The sequence below is a fragment of the Callithrix jacchus genome, chromosome 7 (assembly GCF_049354715.1).
Source record: "Callithrix jacchus isolate 240 chromosome 7, calJac240_pri, whole genome shotgun sequence".
Taxonomy (NCBI): Eukaryota; Metazoa; Chordata; class Mammalia; order Primates; family Cebidae; genus Callithrix; species Callithrix jacchus.
Window position 1 is genome coordinate 70,638,979 of NC_133508.1, and position 18,268 is coordinate 70,657,246.

An 18,268-nucleotide genomic window follows, 5' to 3' on the forward strand; every position below is an offset into this window, starting at 1 on the left:
TAGCCACTATAAACTTCATGAAAACATTTTCTCCTCCAGGCAGGACTGAAGACACTGCATTGCCAGCCTGCAAGATTCTAGGGGCATCATGGAGTCAGAAACTGCTTCCATGAATTCAACAGCCAGAGTAGTCTCTACTACTGATAGTGTCTTCACCATGTCATCTGGGGAGCCCCAGTCAGCTGCAGCTCCTGGGGCAACTGGTGTGGTAATATGTGAGGTCTAAGTTTACAGACAAGTTTATTTCTCACTTATGTAAAATTCAATGAATCAGCAGCAGATAGGGGATGGGGTGGGTTCTGCTCCATGCAGTCATCCAGGCATCCAGGCTTCATCCATCTCCTGTCTCCAGGAAAAGACAAAAAGAGATGACTGCAGAGGAGATTTTCTGCTCAGACCTGGAAGGGGCACACATCATCTCTATCCACCTTCTACTAAGTCATATGGCTCCATCTAGATGCAAGGGGACCTGGGAAAATATTGTCCTTAGCTAGGCAGCTGCTTCCCACTAATGCCTACACTGTAGAAAAGAAGCAAGATTGATAGTGGGCAATTAGCCTTCTCTGACATACTGCTTAATGTGCCATTGGAAAATAAACTGTTTGCCCAAGACAAATGCTAGAATTGTTGAAACAGCCAAGAGCATTACCTACGTACAGTAGAAAGAATCCCAGAAGGTTAGGGATATTTTATAGTCCTTCTACATGCATCTCCAGCATCATTCAATCACACAGTTTCAGAGCTGGAAGAAGCTTTGGAGTTCCTATAGATTTAAACCCTCATATTGTAAGTCAGGAAAATGCAACTGGCCCTAAGAAGGAATAGGACTTAGTGAAGATCTAAGTCTTGGTAAAGGCAGGCCTCAACCCCAGGAGTGCCTCACTGTAAAGCTCTTTCTGAATTCCCTAAATTCACATGGAGGTTATAAAATGCTCTTTCTTTCCTCGGTCTCCAGTAGGCTCTAGAAATTTTAGAAGGTCGTCAAGAGGCACTCTCAACAATGTGCTTCAATTATTTCATAAAAGAAAGACAAAAATAAAAGAATACTGCCTGGTCTCAGAGGTGTGATTATATTTGGAGAAAGGAGGGGAAAGTGGGACATTTTCTACAGAAGCACATCCACCAGGAGTGGCCAAGCTGGGACAGAACCCAGGTTTCCATGCCCCTGGCGTGGCTCTTGGCACCACATCTTGTGACAGAGTAGACCCACCTAAGGGTACAATAATTTGGCTCTTTTGTCACTTAAAAGTTGAGAATTGATTTAGTTTTAGATTTACTTTAATTCCAAGAGAATGAGGGATTCAATACTTGGGAGGTGCTTAGTTGGGGACCATGTCTGCTGAAAAAGAAACAGAGGGAAGACTAGAATGACAAGTCTAAACCTGCCTCCACCCTGCAGACAATATCTCTAGGTCACCAGGGTCCCTTGACCAGTAAATTCTGTGGCCCCGAAGATTCGGGGAATAAAAGTTGAGGCAAGTTGTCAGCAGCCACTTGGAAGAGAGGGGCTGATGAGGGTCTAGGGGTAGTTAACTCTGCTCTAGGGGAATGTTGCATCTTTGGCCAGTATCTCATGATACTGCAGTCAGGACCAATTGTGGGAAGTGATGCAGGCAGCACAGCCTTTTGGACTGAGTCTCGGGCTCCAGAGGGTGTTAAATTTTGGCTGCTATTAAACAGCAGACTTGGTGAATGAGCAAAGTGAGGCATTGCCACAAATACTGATTTTGACCTTGAACCACAGGGTCCTACTGTGAGTGGAGAGATTGCTCAGGACCCCGACACTGCTGCCCACCTGGCTTTGTGTATCACCTGCTGTCAACCCCTCCCCCACCACGTCTGCCCAGACCCTCCCTTTGGCATTAAGGGATGGAGCACATGGCTGCCCCATGGGGTCATTGCAATTGGTTTCCAGAGCCTCATCCCTGGCAGACCCCATTCCACCCCTTCCACAATCCCCCTCAGCCTTTGTCAGATGGTGGTGACCTGTGTGAACCTGGGTGTCAAGCAAATATCAGGACCCCAGGTATCCAGCCTCCCACTCCAAAGCCTGCCTGATGAAGGACTGTGAAGGAAGCAGACTGCAGTAACCCCACAAAACAGGCCACTTCCCTGTCCCAAGAAGCCCTGCCCAGCAATGACCTGCAGGTTTTGTCTTCTGCACCCCTCTTTGTCTGTCTCCTTATTAACCATAGCTAACTTTCCTGATTAAACACACAGCTCCTACCAACAGGTTTGCCTCGGGATGGCAAATTTGCCAGCATTTAGGGTGAATCAAACATACTTACTTTTCAGATGTTAGGGTTTGATAAAACCCATAATGCCTTTGGCCTCAAACCCTCTTCCTATTAATTATTAAACCCTTTTGTGTTTCAAGGGTAATTGAATCCATGTTTCTAATTAGTTTACACTTAATTCATCAGAATAATTTTTAAAGGTCTGATGGATGTCCCAATAAGCCTCATGGGCAGTTTAATGAATCTTTATTTAGAGAGAAATTAGACACACACCAAACTGTTAACTGCGGTTACCTCTAGGGAGCGAGGCTGGGACAGGGCCTGGGAAAGAAGGCAGCTGCATTTTTCTCACTGTATACACTCTGCCTTTTGTAAAGCAGAAAATACCTATTACATTTAATGTTTTAGAGAAACTGATTAAAAGGGAAAATAGAATGGATTTTTAAAAGAAAATTGAATGAATGAATGCAAATAAATCTAAAGCAATGAAAAGGCATTTTGGTGTAGTGGCGGAAGCCTTGTTTCTGGCTCTAAGAGACCCCTGGCCCACCCCTATTTAGCCACTGTTTTAGTACATTCTTGCATTGTTGTAAATAAATACCTGAGACTGGGTAATTTATAAAGAAAAGAGGTTTACATATGAAAAAATGCTCATCATCACTGGTCATTAGAGAAATGCAAATCAAAACTACATTGAGAAACCATCTCATGCCAATTAGAATGGTGATCATTAAAAAATCTGGAGACAACAGATGCTGGAGAGGATGTGGTGAAATAGGAACACTTTTACACTGCTGGTGGGAGTGAAAATTAGTTCAACCATTGTGGAAGACAGTGTGGCGATTCCTCAAGGACCTAGACATAGAAATTCCATTTGACCCAGCAATCCCATTACTGGGTATATATCCAAAGGATTATAAATCATTCTACTATAAGGACACATGCACACAAATGTTCATTGCAGCACTGTTTACAATAGCAAAGATCTGGAATCAACCCAAATGCCCATCAATGATAGACTGGACAGGGAAAACGTGGCACATATACACCATGGAATATTATGCAGCAGTCAAAAACGATGAGTTCATGTCCTTTATAGGGACATGGATGAACCTGGAGAACATCATTCTCAGCAAACTGACACAAGAACAGAAAATGAAACACATGTTCTCACTCATAGGTGAGTATTGAACATGAGTGAACACATGTTCTCACTCATAGGTGGGTATTGAACAATGAGAACACATGGACACAGGGAGGGGAGCACTACACACTGGGGTCTGTTGGGGGAAATAGGGGAAGGACAGTAGGGGGTGGGAAGTTGGGGAGAGATAGCATGGGGAGAAATGCCAGAGATAGGTGAAGGGGAGGAAGGCAGCAAATCACACTGCCACGTGTACATCTATGCAACTATCGTGCATGTTCTTCACATGTACCCCAAAACCTAAAATGCAATTTTAAAAAAAATCTAAAAAAAAAAGAAAAGAGGTTTAATTGGCTCACAGTCCCACTGGCTGTATGGGAAGCATGATGCTGGCATCTGCCTGGCTCCTGGGGAGGCCTCAGGAAACTTACAACTGTGGCGTCAGGCAACAGGGGAATAACCATATCACATGGCAAAAGCAGGAGCAAGAGAGATGGGGGAGGTGCCACACACTTAAATGACCAGATCTCATGAGAACTCACTCACCATTGTGAGGGTGGCACCAAGAGGATGGTGCTAAACTACGCATGAGAAATCTGCCCCTGTGATCCAGTCACTTCCCACCAGGCCCCACCTCCAACACTGGAGATTACAATCCACCATGAGATTTGGGCAGGGATATAGATCCAAACTATATCAGCTATTTGGCAGCTTAGAGGCTTGCATGCTTACTTAACTTCTGAAAGAGAAGTAATACTACCCATGTCCTAAGGGTGTTGTTGAATTATTAGATAACGTGTATAATGCCTGTTTAAAACTTTCCAGTGTGTCCCACTTTTTTTAGATATGTGTCGATCTCCTAAGCAAGGCATACAGGGTCCTTGGGTGGAGCCGGCCCGGGGCCACTCCTCCACCTTCCCACTATACTCCAGCCAAAATGAACCCACCCATTGTCATTCTGCACCTCACCTTTCTCTCACTTTTGCTTAGACCTAAGCACATACTATTTCTTGGCTCAAAACACTCCCATCCTTCCTTCCTGCTCTATTAGGAATCCCTTCCTCCAGAGAGCATTCATTCATTCACTCCTTAAGTATTCGTCTAGCACCTACTATATAACAGGCACTCTGTTAGGCCCTGGAGAGCTACAATGAAAAGTAAAAGCAAAAGAGTTCTCATAATCAAAAAGCTTACAGCCCTACGGGGCAGATGGGCATAAATCAAGTAGACAGACAGATAGACACACAAACACACATGTGTAAAACCATAAAGGGGGAATGCATGGTAATCTGAGCAGGTATCACAGGAGGGTTTGACCAGGTTGTGAGTAAAGGGTGTCCCAGAAGAATTCCCTGGACAAGGAAAGGACAACTGAGTTACTTGAAGAATAAGTAAGGGATAACTAAGCAAAGAGGCAGATGGTGGTTGGTGGGGGCGGTCATCCCAGGCCTCCAGATGAGCATCCACAGAGATCTCCCCCAAGGCTAGGTCAGATTCCCCAGTCACAGCACTTACAGCCTGATTATTTAACTGTATCCCTAAAGATACTATAAGTTCCTTGAAGGCAGAAGCTGTCTTGTGAACTTTCATATCTCTGACACCTGGTGGGCATTCAATAAATGTAGAACAAATTACCACGAAAGCATGAACACATGTGTCCAGCATGGTGGCTAGGACATAACAGCTGTTCAGTGTCCTCATTCCTTTGTTCTCCTTGCCAGTGTCCTCACTCTGTTTCAATCCTAAACAAAGACTTTTCTCTCATCCCCATGGGTCCTCCCAGCCTCCTCCTGCCCACACAAAAACATTCCCAGAGGGGTTCTGGGAAGCGGACCCTTCAAGGACATCCCTATTGATGTGCAAGGCACACCTTTTAAGGAATCCAACAAACAGGTCCTTTGGGGGCTTCTGCTGTGATACATATTCATAAGAAGACAGTAAATCTGGCAAATTTTTGGATTTTTACAACTTCCAAACAGGTGTCTAACGCCAGTTGAGTGAAATCTGCAACTAGCTCCAAATGACTAAAACTACATTGCACCTTAGGCTGATGACAGAATGTGTATTGCCAGTAATTGAAGGAACGAGTTGTAGTGTTTCCCATAACTTGAGCCCAAATGTCTAAATTAAGAGATGCTTAGCTGTGCTTAACTGGTGCAGTCATCATCAGCGCCCTATAAACCCTCCAGTATTTGGGATGCAGTTTATTAGCAGAGTCTTCATAGATTATGTTTGCTTGTGTCCCATTAGAAAACTTCATTCCACATTAAACTGCAATGCAATAGGATGTTTGCCAGCACGGAGAGGCCATCTAATTGCGCAAAAGCAGAGACGTGGGGATTGTTTCAGTAATTCATCCAGGCAGGGCTGACACTGCATTATCTGGAAGGCTGTTTGTTCTTTTCTTGCTAATTTCCAAACTCCTACAGGCTCCCAGCCTTCAGGTCGAGCTCCTACTCCAGTTCCCCACCCTGATCCATTATGAGAAGAATCTGATCAGCTTCTATTGTAAATTTAATTTGAAGCAGCCAGACGCTGCCTTCTGGCACCCTGGGATATGGTTGCTTGTGAATAGCTCCAGATGAAATGTGAGATGCTTTCAAGGAGATGGCTATGAACTCCTGGTAGAGAAAGGGAGTTGTTGGGAGATGAATAGCATCTGCATATAGAATAAGCTGTGTGCAGTGTGTCTATCACCACCTTTTCGTCAATGATGCCAGGTGCAGTTCTAAGTACATAGCATCCGTGAGAAGTTCCCATTTTGCTGAGGAGAAAACTGAGGCTCGTATGGGCTGCCTCACTTACCCAAGTCCACAGACACAGGAAGAAGATTAAAACCCAGGTATGTCTTATACTAAAGGTGTTAACCTCTCAAACCAGTACACTTCAGGGTTTTTCAACCTGTGCTCTACTGGCATTTGGAGCTAGATAGTTCTTTACTGTAGACAGCTATCCTGTGCATTGTGGGATGATGATCAGCAGAATCCCTGACCTCAACCTAGTCGATGGCATCAGCACCCCTCCACTTGCAGTTGGGACAAGCACAAATTTCTCTAGATGTGGCCAAGTGTCCCCAGGGGGACAAAACTGCCTTCAGCTGAGAACGACTGCTCTACCTCATGACTCACAAATTTATTATTTTGTCTTTTTGCTGAATTGTGTTTTCTAATTTTTCCACAAGTATTCCTTTTGTTTCTATCTCATCATAATTAAAGCAGTTTACATACTGTTTTAATTTATCTTGATCAACCAACATACAAGGTAGATCTTGATATACCCTCTTTATCAATTAGGATACTGTGGATAAGAGTAAAAGTGACTTGCCAATGCTATGCAGCTAGGGAGAAGCTAGAGCTCAAACTCATGTTGTCTACTGGCAAGACCAGTGTATATTCCACTGTATGGCTCTGCCACAGCAAAGCCAAAAAAAAAAAAAGGCTTGATTCCCAGCCTTAAGGAGCTAAGAAGCAGCTGGAGAAAGGTGAGGTTAAAGGGGGCTTGGGTTGGGGTAGGTAGATAACGTTTCAGCCTTTTGTTGGAATGCATCCATAAATAAAGAAGATTAGAGTGTTGGATGGAAAAGGAGAAAAGAGAGATGCATTAAAAATGCAGTGAGGGGACTTAAAAAGGGAGGAGGCTGGGAGGGGGTGAGGGCTGAAAAACTATTGTGTACAATGCTCACTGTTTGGGTGACGGGTACAATTAGAAGCCCAAACCTCACCATCATGCAATGTATCCATGTCAAGAACCAGCACATGTAACCTCCTAATCTAAAATAAAATACATTTAAAAAATGCAGTGAAGGCAGTAATTGCAAAACTTGTACCTATAAAGTTTTTGTATTTTATTTTTCTGAGACTGGGTTTTACTGTGTTGTCCATGAGTCTTGAATTCCTGGGTTCAAACAATTCTCTTGCCTCAGCCTCCCAAGTAGTAGCTGGGACTACAGGTAGATGCCACTGAACGCAGCTCATTAAGTTTTAGACAATAAACACAGAAATCCCCAGGTGATTCAAGCAGAGAAAAATCTGCTGCAGGCCTCTTGGTGGTCTGGCCCTGCTGTCTGTGTGGGAAAAGAGAGGAGAGCAGGCTATCATGGGATCAATAATGCCACAATACATACACATTACATACATAAACAATCAACGACTGTTCCTGAGCTCAGTGCCTCCTTCAGTGTCTTTCTACTACACCTGAAATTCCCAGTCTAAAAAGTCTGATGAATGGACCACAGATGAAGTGTCAGCACAGGCACCAAAACCCTCTGGAAAGGTCAGAGTTCCTGGGTCCTAAGAAAAGAAGAGCAGAATAGGATGTAAACAATGTTTCCGGACCATGTAAGCATCTGTAGCAGGTGGCTCACATACAACAACCCTGTAAGGCAGGTAAACGTCACCTCCATTTTATAGACGAGGCTCAGAGAAGCCAAACCTTGCATGAGGTCATAGCTTAATAAATGTAGAGCCTAGCTAGGTATAAATCTAGATCTGTCCTCACTGTACCTTTTTGACTCACAGGAAAACACTGAGAGAGGAGGTGACCTACCTGCTCTATCTACCAGACAAGTGAAGAAAAATGTCAGTGCAGCAAATATCCTGGTAGGCCCTGAGAACACTTTTTACTGGAGACTGGAATTCACTGCAGACTGATCTGGTTTGTTTTCCATTTCCAAGGCAAACACTGCAGAGTCATCCTCCATTCCCTTCTTTTTCTTACTCCCACTCCACTGCCCTATACACCCACTACTAACTCTGGGGACAGCTCTTACCCGTCCACACTATCTTTACCCTTCATTGCTTTTGTACGGGCTACTGCTGTCTCTTGCCTTACCCCACGGTTGCCAGTCTGCCCTCCACCCTAACACATTTTCCATGCTGCAGCCAAATCATGCTGAAATCCTTTGTTTAAAAACCCTTATTAGAAGGGTATCCCCAAAACACCTACAGATAACATCATACTTAATTCTAAAAGATAGAATGTTTTTATCCTAAGTCAAGGCTAGCCACTCTGACCACTTCTATTCAATATTATACTGGAGGTTCTAGACAGCATAGTCAGGGAAAAAAGAGAAATGACAGGTATCCCGATTGGAAAGGAAGAACTAAAACTTTTATTCACTTATTTAAACAAACTGAACCAACAACAAATTCAGCAGGGTCACAAGATACAAGTTCAATTTACAAAAATCAATTTATTTCTATATATTAATAATGGCTACTCCAAAAACAATTTTTTTAAAAACCCATTTGCAATAGCATAGAAAAGAATAAAACTTTTATTTAAAAATTTTCTATGTCAAGGTGAAGAGGCAAGACAAAAGGTTCAACTCTGCCTTGCCTGACCCCCTAAATTCTCATAAAAATGATCTAAAGTATATAAAGAGATGGAATATCTACAGTAACTTTGGAAACTAAGAAAAAGACATAGATGCCTACACACTGAAAACACGAAGAAAATTCTACAAGATAGAGTCAGTAAGACCTAACTAAGACAAAAGCTAGCTAGGCAGGATGTTGACAGAAAAATATAGCTTAAAACATGTTTTAAAGAAGCGACTTTAACCACTAATAGAATAAAAATCACAGAAAAAAGAAAACTTACACTAGAAGACAGATAAAGGGAAGTAACAGTAAGGAAGTATAAAAATAATAGAAAGCATTAAGTATCATAGACGAGCAAGCATATCAGTTATTACGAAAAACTATAAGTGAGCTATACTTTCCTGTTAAAGGATAGTGACTCTCAGTCAAGATTTTTTAAAAATTAAAATACTGTGTATGTTGTGCTAAGAGCTATTCCTAACACAATGACATAGACATATTAAAAATAGAGAAATTGGCAAAGATGGATCAATCAATGCAAACCTGAAAGAAAAAGGGTATAATATTGGTATCAAAGTAGAATTTAAAGCAAAAAAAAAAAGTAGGGAATAGGGAATAACTACAATTTTTATATTGCGGAAATATACATATATCATTCACTCTGAAGATCTAATGTTTAAAAATATCGTTGTGCTGAAGAGTATAGAATAACAGTATATAAAATAAAAACTTAGAAATTAAAGGAGAAATTGACATAAGCTACAGTGAGGATGTGAAAGCAATACACTGCCTATCTTGGCAAATATCATTTAGGCAATAGATACAAAATTAGAAAAATTGATATTAATAACATAAATATTTCACCCTTCATCTACAGAATATCTTTCCTCATAGAACCCTGACAAAAAATGATCTTATGCAGAGAGAAAAAAGTCAACAAATTCTCCAAAGCAGAAATCATAATTTAATCATAATGAAATAAAGCTAGATAATAATTTCTAAAGTATAAACAAATATTACTTGAAAATTTAAGGGGAAAACCCTAGAGTCAAAGAAAGAACAAAACTGCAATTAGAAACTCTTTCTAAAATAACAACTAACCATAAAAATTTATGGAATACGGTCAAAGCTATACTTAGGGGAAAATGCCTCTTAATGTTTTTATTATCAAATAAGAAATAATAAAACTAATTTAATTTACAAAATCAGCAAAAGAGCAATATTAGCCTAAGGAAAGTGAGAGAAAAGAATGGATAAAGATAAAAGCAGAAATCAATAATTTAGATAATAGAGAATAAAATGAATCACCCTAGCACTGAAACTTTAAACAGACCAATAAAACAGGCAAACTTCTGGCAAGACAAATTGAGTGAAAGAAAAAAAAGAAAGCAAGAAATGCACAGTAGCAGATGTGAAAAAGACCCAGACACTATGGAGAAAGAAAGGCTGAGTGGGAAAACTGTACAATCCTAGGCTAACAGCCCTGACATTCTCAATAAGATAGGTGATTTTGTTGGCGAGTCCCTGGACTAACACGCAGACAAAAACTGATTCATGAATAAGAAGAAAATCTGATTAGACTAAAAACCATGCAAGAACATTAAAAAAAAAAATCACAAAGACCCAAAAGTCGCCACCAAGCACTCTTGCTGCTGCCTCTTCATACCCCCAGAGCAGCACCATTCCAGTATCAAGGACAGCATCTTCCAGTGTTACCTGGATGTCCTCTAGGGTTATTTCCCCTCCTATCATCCTCCGAGGTGTGAGCGCCTCTGGTTTCAGGGTACTAAAAGGCAGTGGTCTCCCTCTAGTTCTTCCCCTTTGCTAAACCTGTGTGACCTTGTGGAATGAGTTAGAATAAGCAGATCATAAAGATGACAGAGATATGGGGCACTAACAGGGACAACCTAATGAAGGTTCAACCCCAGAGCCTCATCCTCATGGCTGGTTGTCCAAGAACACTGCTGTGGCTGGGAACACATCGATCCTTCTGCATCCTAAGGACAAGAGGAAGCCTCCCCCGCCAGGACCACTCTCTAGGTGATGGAAATTCCCACCCTTCCATGCTAGTGCTAGAACACAGGCCAGACCAGTCGCCATTCTGCTGAGTCATCCACACTTCTCATAGTCAAAAAACCCAAGTGTCAGAAAAAGACTTGACCACATATGCAGGGTCCCTACCTCAAGAGCAGAACAAGCTTAAATAACTCCAGCAGGCAGAATTGAAGAATTTGCCTCCAGCTGTCCACACCTCAGTCAGTACCCCATTGGTCTGATCTGACTTTCTATCTTTCAAACATGTATTCAACATTCATCAAAAATTCACACAGGTGCCTCATAGATGGTGTCATCTGAGCTCAAAATCTGATGGAGAAGACTGGTCCCCTTGCAAACCACACCTAGTCTTATGTTTTAGGCACCATCCAGTCCCAGTCTCCCAATTTTGTATCTATAGCCCTGATGCCCTTGAACTCAAAACCCACATATTCAGCTCCTCCACAGGGATATCTAATAGATATGTAATAAACATCTAAAATTTTATATGTCCAAACTGAATCTTAACTTCCAGCTCCTCCTGTATCTACCCCCATCTCAGGAAACAGCTACTTGTTCCTATGATTGTTAAGGCCCAGGAGACTGGAATCAACCTCATCTCCTTTTCTCCCACAGTCCACACCCAATGCAACAACAAATCCTGTCCCCTCTGTGATTGGAATACAGCACAGAGCTGACCATTTCTCATCATGTCCCCACTTCCAGGAGAGCCCCAGCCTCCTTCTTCTCTGCCCTGAGCAGCAGTCTCCAGCCTCAGCCCTTTTCACTCAATTTTCCCCACAATGGCAAAGGCCCTTCACAGAGGGTCCCTCCTCTGCTCAGAACCCTCAGTATCAAGGCCAAAGTCCCTGCATGGCCTATGAGGCCCTGCAGGATCTACCACCTTCTACCACCTCCCAGCCTCACCTTTCCCCTTCTAGAACTCCTACCCATTGGCTCTGCTCTAGCCTCTAGCCACTAGCCTCCTGCATACCCTCCACTGCTTCTGAGATGAATTCAAACTAGCAGAGCATAAAGACAACACCTGGATGACCTAGAATGAGGATTCCAAAACTGCAAATCTTCCTTGTCAACATGGCTGGCTTGGCCTGAGTGGACTGTGCCACAGCAAGACCACCCTCCAAAGGGTGGTCCTGTACCCTTTACATTTCCTGTGCTCTTAGCCTAGAAGCTTTCCCCAGATACCTACACAGAATACCACACCATACTTGATATTCTGCTCTCTGCTCATAGCTGTCTTTCCCTCTGAAAGAACTTCCCTGACCACCCTATAAAACCCAGCACTTCTGCCATCGCTTTCTTACCCTGTGTGCTTTGTCTCCATAGCACCAGACATGTTTTATATTTCTGTGCCTGTTTCCCCATTAGCACGTAAACCCCATGAAGGCAGTGGTTTTTCTCACTGCTATACCCCAGCATCCAGGCCAGTGTCAAGACATAACAGGTACTCATAAAATATTTGTGGAATGAATGAGTGAAGAGGACTCTAGCCCTTTATGAATGTTTCACAGAACCCTGCTGAACCTCAAGGGAAGATGATCAGCCCAGTCTTTTCTGGGAGAAACTACAGGAGGGGGGGGAGCCTCAGATGCCCCCCCCCCCACCAACCTCTGCTGCAGGCTCCCAGACTCATTTCTGTCCTGATAGGAAAGAGAAGAGGGCTGTGTGTGACCCTGCTGCAGGAGCTTGGAAGCCAAGGGCTGAGATGCATCTTAAACAAAGCTTTGAGGTTAAGCACTTGGTTGGCAACCGATCATTAGTGCATCATGTCATTAGAAGCAATTAGCACCTCTGGCTCCCCAGGGCTTGGCGGGTAAGACATTAACCCTTTGACTTCCTGAGGAGCCAGGAAGCCTGGCTGACCTGACCTGACAAGGCTTATGAGAGAGCCTGGCTGGCCTCCAGGTCACTTGGAGAATTATGACCCTGGGGTCTTCACCTTTGTTCCAGAAAAGTCTACCCTTTCTGCAGAGGGTGGAAGCCTTCCTCCCATCTTCCTCCTATGAGCTCTCCCCCTTGGGGGCAGCTCAGGGGTACAGGAAGCCATCTCACTCCCTCCATGTCTTTCTCTTCCATCACTGGGATGGGGGTTAAGAGGGTGGGAATACCCTCAAATTCAAGATTCTACATGCATAACCAATGCCTTGCAAATGCAAAGCCAATTCCAGCAACCTATCGGTGGTTTCAAATACTATGATGCAAGACATATTCACTGCATCACTATCAGTGTTCAACACCCATAGCTCTTGGTTCCAATTTATATTTCTGTGTGTAAAAATAATACACCTGTGCATGAAAAATCAGTTTCTATAGAAAGAGTTGAATTTGTCTCGAACCCTCTTGTGTTTTCTCTCTAGTTTTCCCAAATGTCCTACTCATCAACCCTCCCAACTGGAAACCTCTAAGCAAGAGACATGAATTGGGAAACTAGAGGGGTTGAGGGAGCCTATCGTGTAAACAGTGGTCTTTGTTGAAGACCATAAACTTTTCACTTGAGAAAGTTCTTCCTCTTAGTGAACTTGACTCAGATCCTAGCTATTTGCTACAGGGAAGGTGGGCAGCATGGTACCTCATTCGCAGATTTTCTGGCTGGGGTGGACCATCAAACACCGACAGGACATCAAAGTCCTCTTCCAGGGCAAAGGACTGGAATACAAGCTGGATCCTGTGCTGCTCTTCTGCAGTGATGGTCCACGTGCAGTTGGCATAATTGGGGTAGCCATACGGGAACCCTGGGCTCTCAACTGTCCCATTGGGGCCGTGCAGTTGGAACGTGCAGTTCTGGCCTGGGAAAGAGAAACAGAGCAGGTCAGTAGAGCCAGAATAACTTCTAGAAGCTTCCAGAGAGTCAGGGGCCACGTGTTAGTGAATCATTAACCCATTTTTCCAAGTGCTTCCCATGAGCCAGGCCTGTGCTTGGCACTGAGGGAGGTACAAATGGTGACTAACATTGACTGTGGGCTTGCTATGTGCTGTGCACTGACCAGGTGATAAATTGTGTAGCATTTTATTCAAGGCTTACAACAACTCTATGCAGTAGAAAATTAAGGCTTAGAGAGTCTGAACTACAAAGCAACCAGTACCAGGCTGAACTCAGATTATCTCCCTCTACAACATGAAATGTCAGAATGACAGTTTCAAACCTCCATTGTCCACAGCCTCCTGGCTCTCAGCTAATTCCTCTCCCTCACTCTCCATAGAAAATAAAAGCAATTATTAAAGATTCCCTTGTCTTCCCAATTCCAAACCCTTCTAGCCTACCACATGCTGTCTTTATTACTATTACAGAGGAGCCACCTCTTCCTCCATCTAAATGGACTCTTTCCAAGAGTCTCAACTCTTCCCTACTCTTCAAGAACAGTATAGGATCCTGTTTCTCTCTTATGTGTGTTCAGTCATTTCCTCTCCACTAGTACCTTCTCATTTTAATGTGCTCAAGACTCTTATGGTTAAGAAAACAATTCCCCACCCCACTCCTCATCTCCCTCCAGCCTTGTCTCTCTCTTTTTCTTCACACCCAAATTTATAGAAAACACAATCTGTCTATACTTTCTGCCTGCATTTTCTTACTTCCCACTCACTCTCCAATCCTGTCAATTCTGCCTTCTGTTCCCATTGATCCACCCAAACAGGTCTACTACCCATGGGCTCAGTGGCTATTTTTCCATCTTCTTGTCAGCTGACTGCTCAGTGCCTCTGATGCTGTTCCTCACCCTCCTTCCGGAAACACTCCTCTGGGCCAGAGGGTCTCAGACCTCACTGTGTACACACATCGCCTGGGGATCTGTCTCAAATGGAGATTCAGATGGACACCAGGGTGGGGCTAAAGAGACTGCCTTTCCACCTTGCTCTCTGGTGATGGGATGATGCCCTGTATGGGACCATATGTTGAGCAGCAATGCCCTGAGCTTCCTCCCATAACACCATACTCCTTTCCTGCCCTTGCTCTTTCTCTGCCTCTGTTCAGGCTCTGTGCCAAGGCCTCTCCTCCTCTCTCTAATTTGGAAGATTTCCCACTTGTGCATTGGTTACTCGCAACGACGCCAGCCAGGCCAGCCTTCCCTCTGTGTTCCAGGCCCATCACCCCTTTGGGATGCTCTCAATGTCCCTCCACCCACTCTGTCCTCTCCTGTTTCCCACCCCCGACTCAATGAATGGAATCGTGCCTCCAACTCTTTATCTAAGTAAGGCCCACCTAGAAACTTCCTCTTCTTCACAACCCCATGGCTAATCTACCACTCTATCTCTATCTCCACCTGCCCCCACCCCACACCAAGCTCATTCCTGAACTCCCATAATAAATTCTAACTGGTCAGCCGCGTTTACTCTGGTCCTTGTCAATCTGTTCTTCACACTGTAGGCAAAAGGTGGTGAGGTCATCCCAATCTCCCATCTGCCCCAAACGTTCAACAGCTCCTCCGTGCTCTTTAATAAGGAAAAACCATTTAAAGTATCCAAGGGTCTCTACATGGCCTGGCCCTTAGTGACAGCCCAGGTTCCTATTCACCAGCTTTCCAACGAAATCCTGCCTGTTTCAGTCCTTTGTACCTGCCACACTCCCGTATTGCAGAGCCACAGGACATTTACATGTGCTGTTGTTCTCTGCCTACAACACTCTTCCCTCCCTTCTTAGCATACCCATCTTTCAGATCTCCTCCTGCTGTCCTTCCTCGATCAGGTCAAGCCCCCTACATCATGGTGTCATGACACCATAACTTATTACTGGCACTTATTATAAAAGTAAATCTCCGGCCGGGCGCGGTGGCTCAAGCCTGTAATCCCAGCACTTTGGGAGGCCGAGGCGGGTGGATCACGAGGTCAAGAGATCGAGACCATCCTGGTCAACATGGTGAAACCCCGTCTCTACTAAAAAAAATTACAAAAAATTAGCTGGGCACGGTGGCGCGTGCCTGTAATCCCAGCTACTCAGGAGGCTGAGGCAGGAGAATTGCCTGAACCCAGGGGGCGGAGGTTGCGGTGAGCCGAGATTGCGCCATTGCACTCCAGCCTGGGTAACAAGAGCAAAACTCCGTCTCAAAAAAAAAAAAAAAAAAAAAAAAAAAGTAAATCTCCAAGCTTGCATATGATTGTTTCACAAGTATCTGTCTTCTCACCAGGCTGAGTGCTTCATGAGAGCAGAGGCCACATATGAGTTTGCCCATCTTTGAATCCATGTCCAAAGCTCAGTATCAGGCATGTAGTAAGTTCTCAATAATTTAACATATTGCTTGTATTTATTTAGCCTTTGGCTAGACACTCTCCTAAAAACTTTACCTATATTGACTTGTCTAATTCTCACAACAGCCCTATAAGGTAGATACTATTAATATCATCTCCATTTTACAGATGAAGAACTAAGGCAGAAATAAATTAAGGAATGGGGTCCAAGTCACTATTATACAAATGTGGGACTCAAACATAAGCAGTTCACTTCGAATCCATTTTCTTCACCATGACGCTAATAAATTGACTCAACATTAACTTTTTAAAGCCCATTTTAGGGATTAACTGACAAAGGAGACAGTTAATCTCTAAAGGACTTTAATATTAAGAAATCTCTTAACACAAAGTGTCCCATCAAATGAGAAAAAAAAAAGTTAAGGTCTTCCGAATAAATGCTAAACAGGCATTTCAAAAAATTGTGCATGTAACCCTGATTAAAATAAGCATTCAAAACTAGGAAAAATAATATTTCCTTACCATGGTAAAGTATCTATTTTAGAACAATGCCCTACACTGTACTTATGGTGAAACACCTGATTAAGATCAGGAACAAGACAGAGATGCCACCATCACCTCTGGGATTTCACAGCTTATTGGAAGAGCTAACCCATGCAACACAAGAACAAGAAATGAGAAAAGAGGAAGCAAAATTATGGTTTGTAGATGATACATTAATATACCTAGAAAACCCAGGAGAATTCATTAGAAAGCTATTAGAGACAATATGAAATTTTAGTAAACTAGCCAAATACAAAATAATATACAAAAATCAGTAACATTCCTATATGCCAATGACAGATAAAACATAAAGAAAAAAGATCTTGTTTATGGTCAATACAAAATGCATATAATACATATAAATAAACTTAACAAGAAATGTGCAGGCACCATATGAAAATGACTTTTACAGAGGGATAAAACATTTAAATAATTGGAGAGACATAGCAGAATCTTAAGTGGATTCAGAAAGGTTAATTTATGATATTAACTCTTGAAAAGTTATAGAAATGTTAGTTTATAAGTTTAATGCAATTTGGATGAAAAGCCCAATGACCTGTTTTAAATTTGGTAAAATGATACCTAAGTTTAACTGGAAAAATAGATTGCCACGATGGATTATTTTAGAAAAGATAGTAAATTTAGCAGTCTCATTCTACAAGACACTAGAAAGCATCAAAAATCACTCTTATAAAAATAGCATAGGGGTGGTCCAGGAGTAGACAGGTAGGACATGAAATGGTATTGTAAGAATGGCTTTAATGCACAAAAAATATGTATCAGGCAATATTTTTTTTAATGAGAAAAGAAAAAGACTTTTGCCAGGCCAACTAATTAACTGTGTGGGAAAAGAATTAGGTTATCTCCTCAACTCACACTATGTACCAAAATACCTTCCAGATAGAGCAAACAGTTACATGTTAAAAAAAAAATAAAGTCATAGAATAATTAGAAGAAAACCTAGATAAATAATTATCTGACCGTGATTTTTAGCACAATAGCTGTGGAGGAAACTGCAAGATTGATAGTTTTATATGAAAAGTATGTATATGTCAACAACAGAAACAATATCAGAAAGCATACAAAAATATTAGGAGAAAAGTGACATCCTGAATATAGAAAGAACTATTACTAATACTTAGGGGGAAAAGTACTACTAGTAATAATTGGACAGTATCTGAACAAATTAGTTCACAAAAGAGGACATAAATGGCCCAGAAGTCAGAAAAATATCCATCCACATGATAATGAAATAAAGCCTCTATCTCCATATCTTTTTTTTTTTTTTTTTTTTTTGAGACAGAGTTTCGCTCTTGTTACCCAGGCTGGAGTGCAATGGTGTGATCTGGGCTCACCGCAACCTCCGCCTCCTGGGTTCAGGCAATTCTCCTGCCTCACTCAGCCTCCTGAGTAGCTGGGATTACAGGCATGCACCACCATGCCCAGCTAATTTTTTGTATTTTTAGTAGAGACGGGGTTTCACCATGTTGACCAGAATGGTCTCGATCTCTTGACCTCATGATCCACCCACTTCGGCCTCCCAAAGTGCTGGGATTACAGGCTTGAGCCACCGCGCCCGGCCTCTCTATAACTTTCAAAGGAGCCCTGAGTACACGTCCTTGAACTTCCTCCCCTCACTGATACAGGTACCAGAATTTACTTCACTCCTGTCCCAAAAACCTGCCTGGTAATGTTATTGCATCATGCCATTCATTCATTCATTCACTCCTCTAGGACAGACCCTGTGATAAGCCATGGGGAACTGGATCACAGACTAGAAATAAGTAAAT

The 18,268-nt window shown here is 42.7% G+C and overlaps 1 protein-coding gene across 14 annotated transcripts in view; it reads right to left on the reverse strand.

Annotated features, from left to right (window-relative positions):
* CSMD2 (CUB and Sushi multiple domains 2) overlaps nt 1-18,268 on the reverse strand; it is a 637,686-nt gene that overhangs the window by 544,193 nt on the left and 75,225 nt on the right. For all 14 annotated transcript variants that reach the window (XM_078331131.1, XM_078331136.1, XM_078331130.1 and 11 more), the window contains one exon: nt 13,327-13,543. In XM_078331131.1, the coding sequence (XP_078187257.1) occupies nt 13,327-13,331 (5 nt within the window). In that variant the 5' untranslated portion in view covers nt 13,332-13,543. The remainder of the gene's footprint in view (nt 1-13,326; nt 13,544-18,268) is intronic.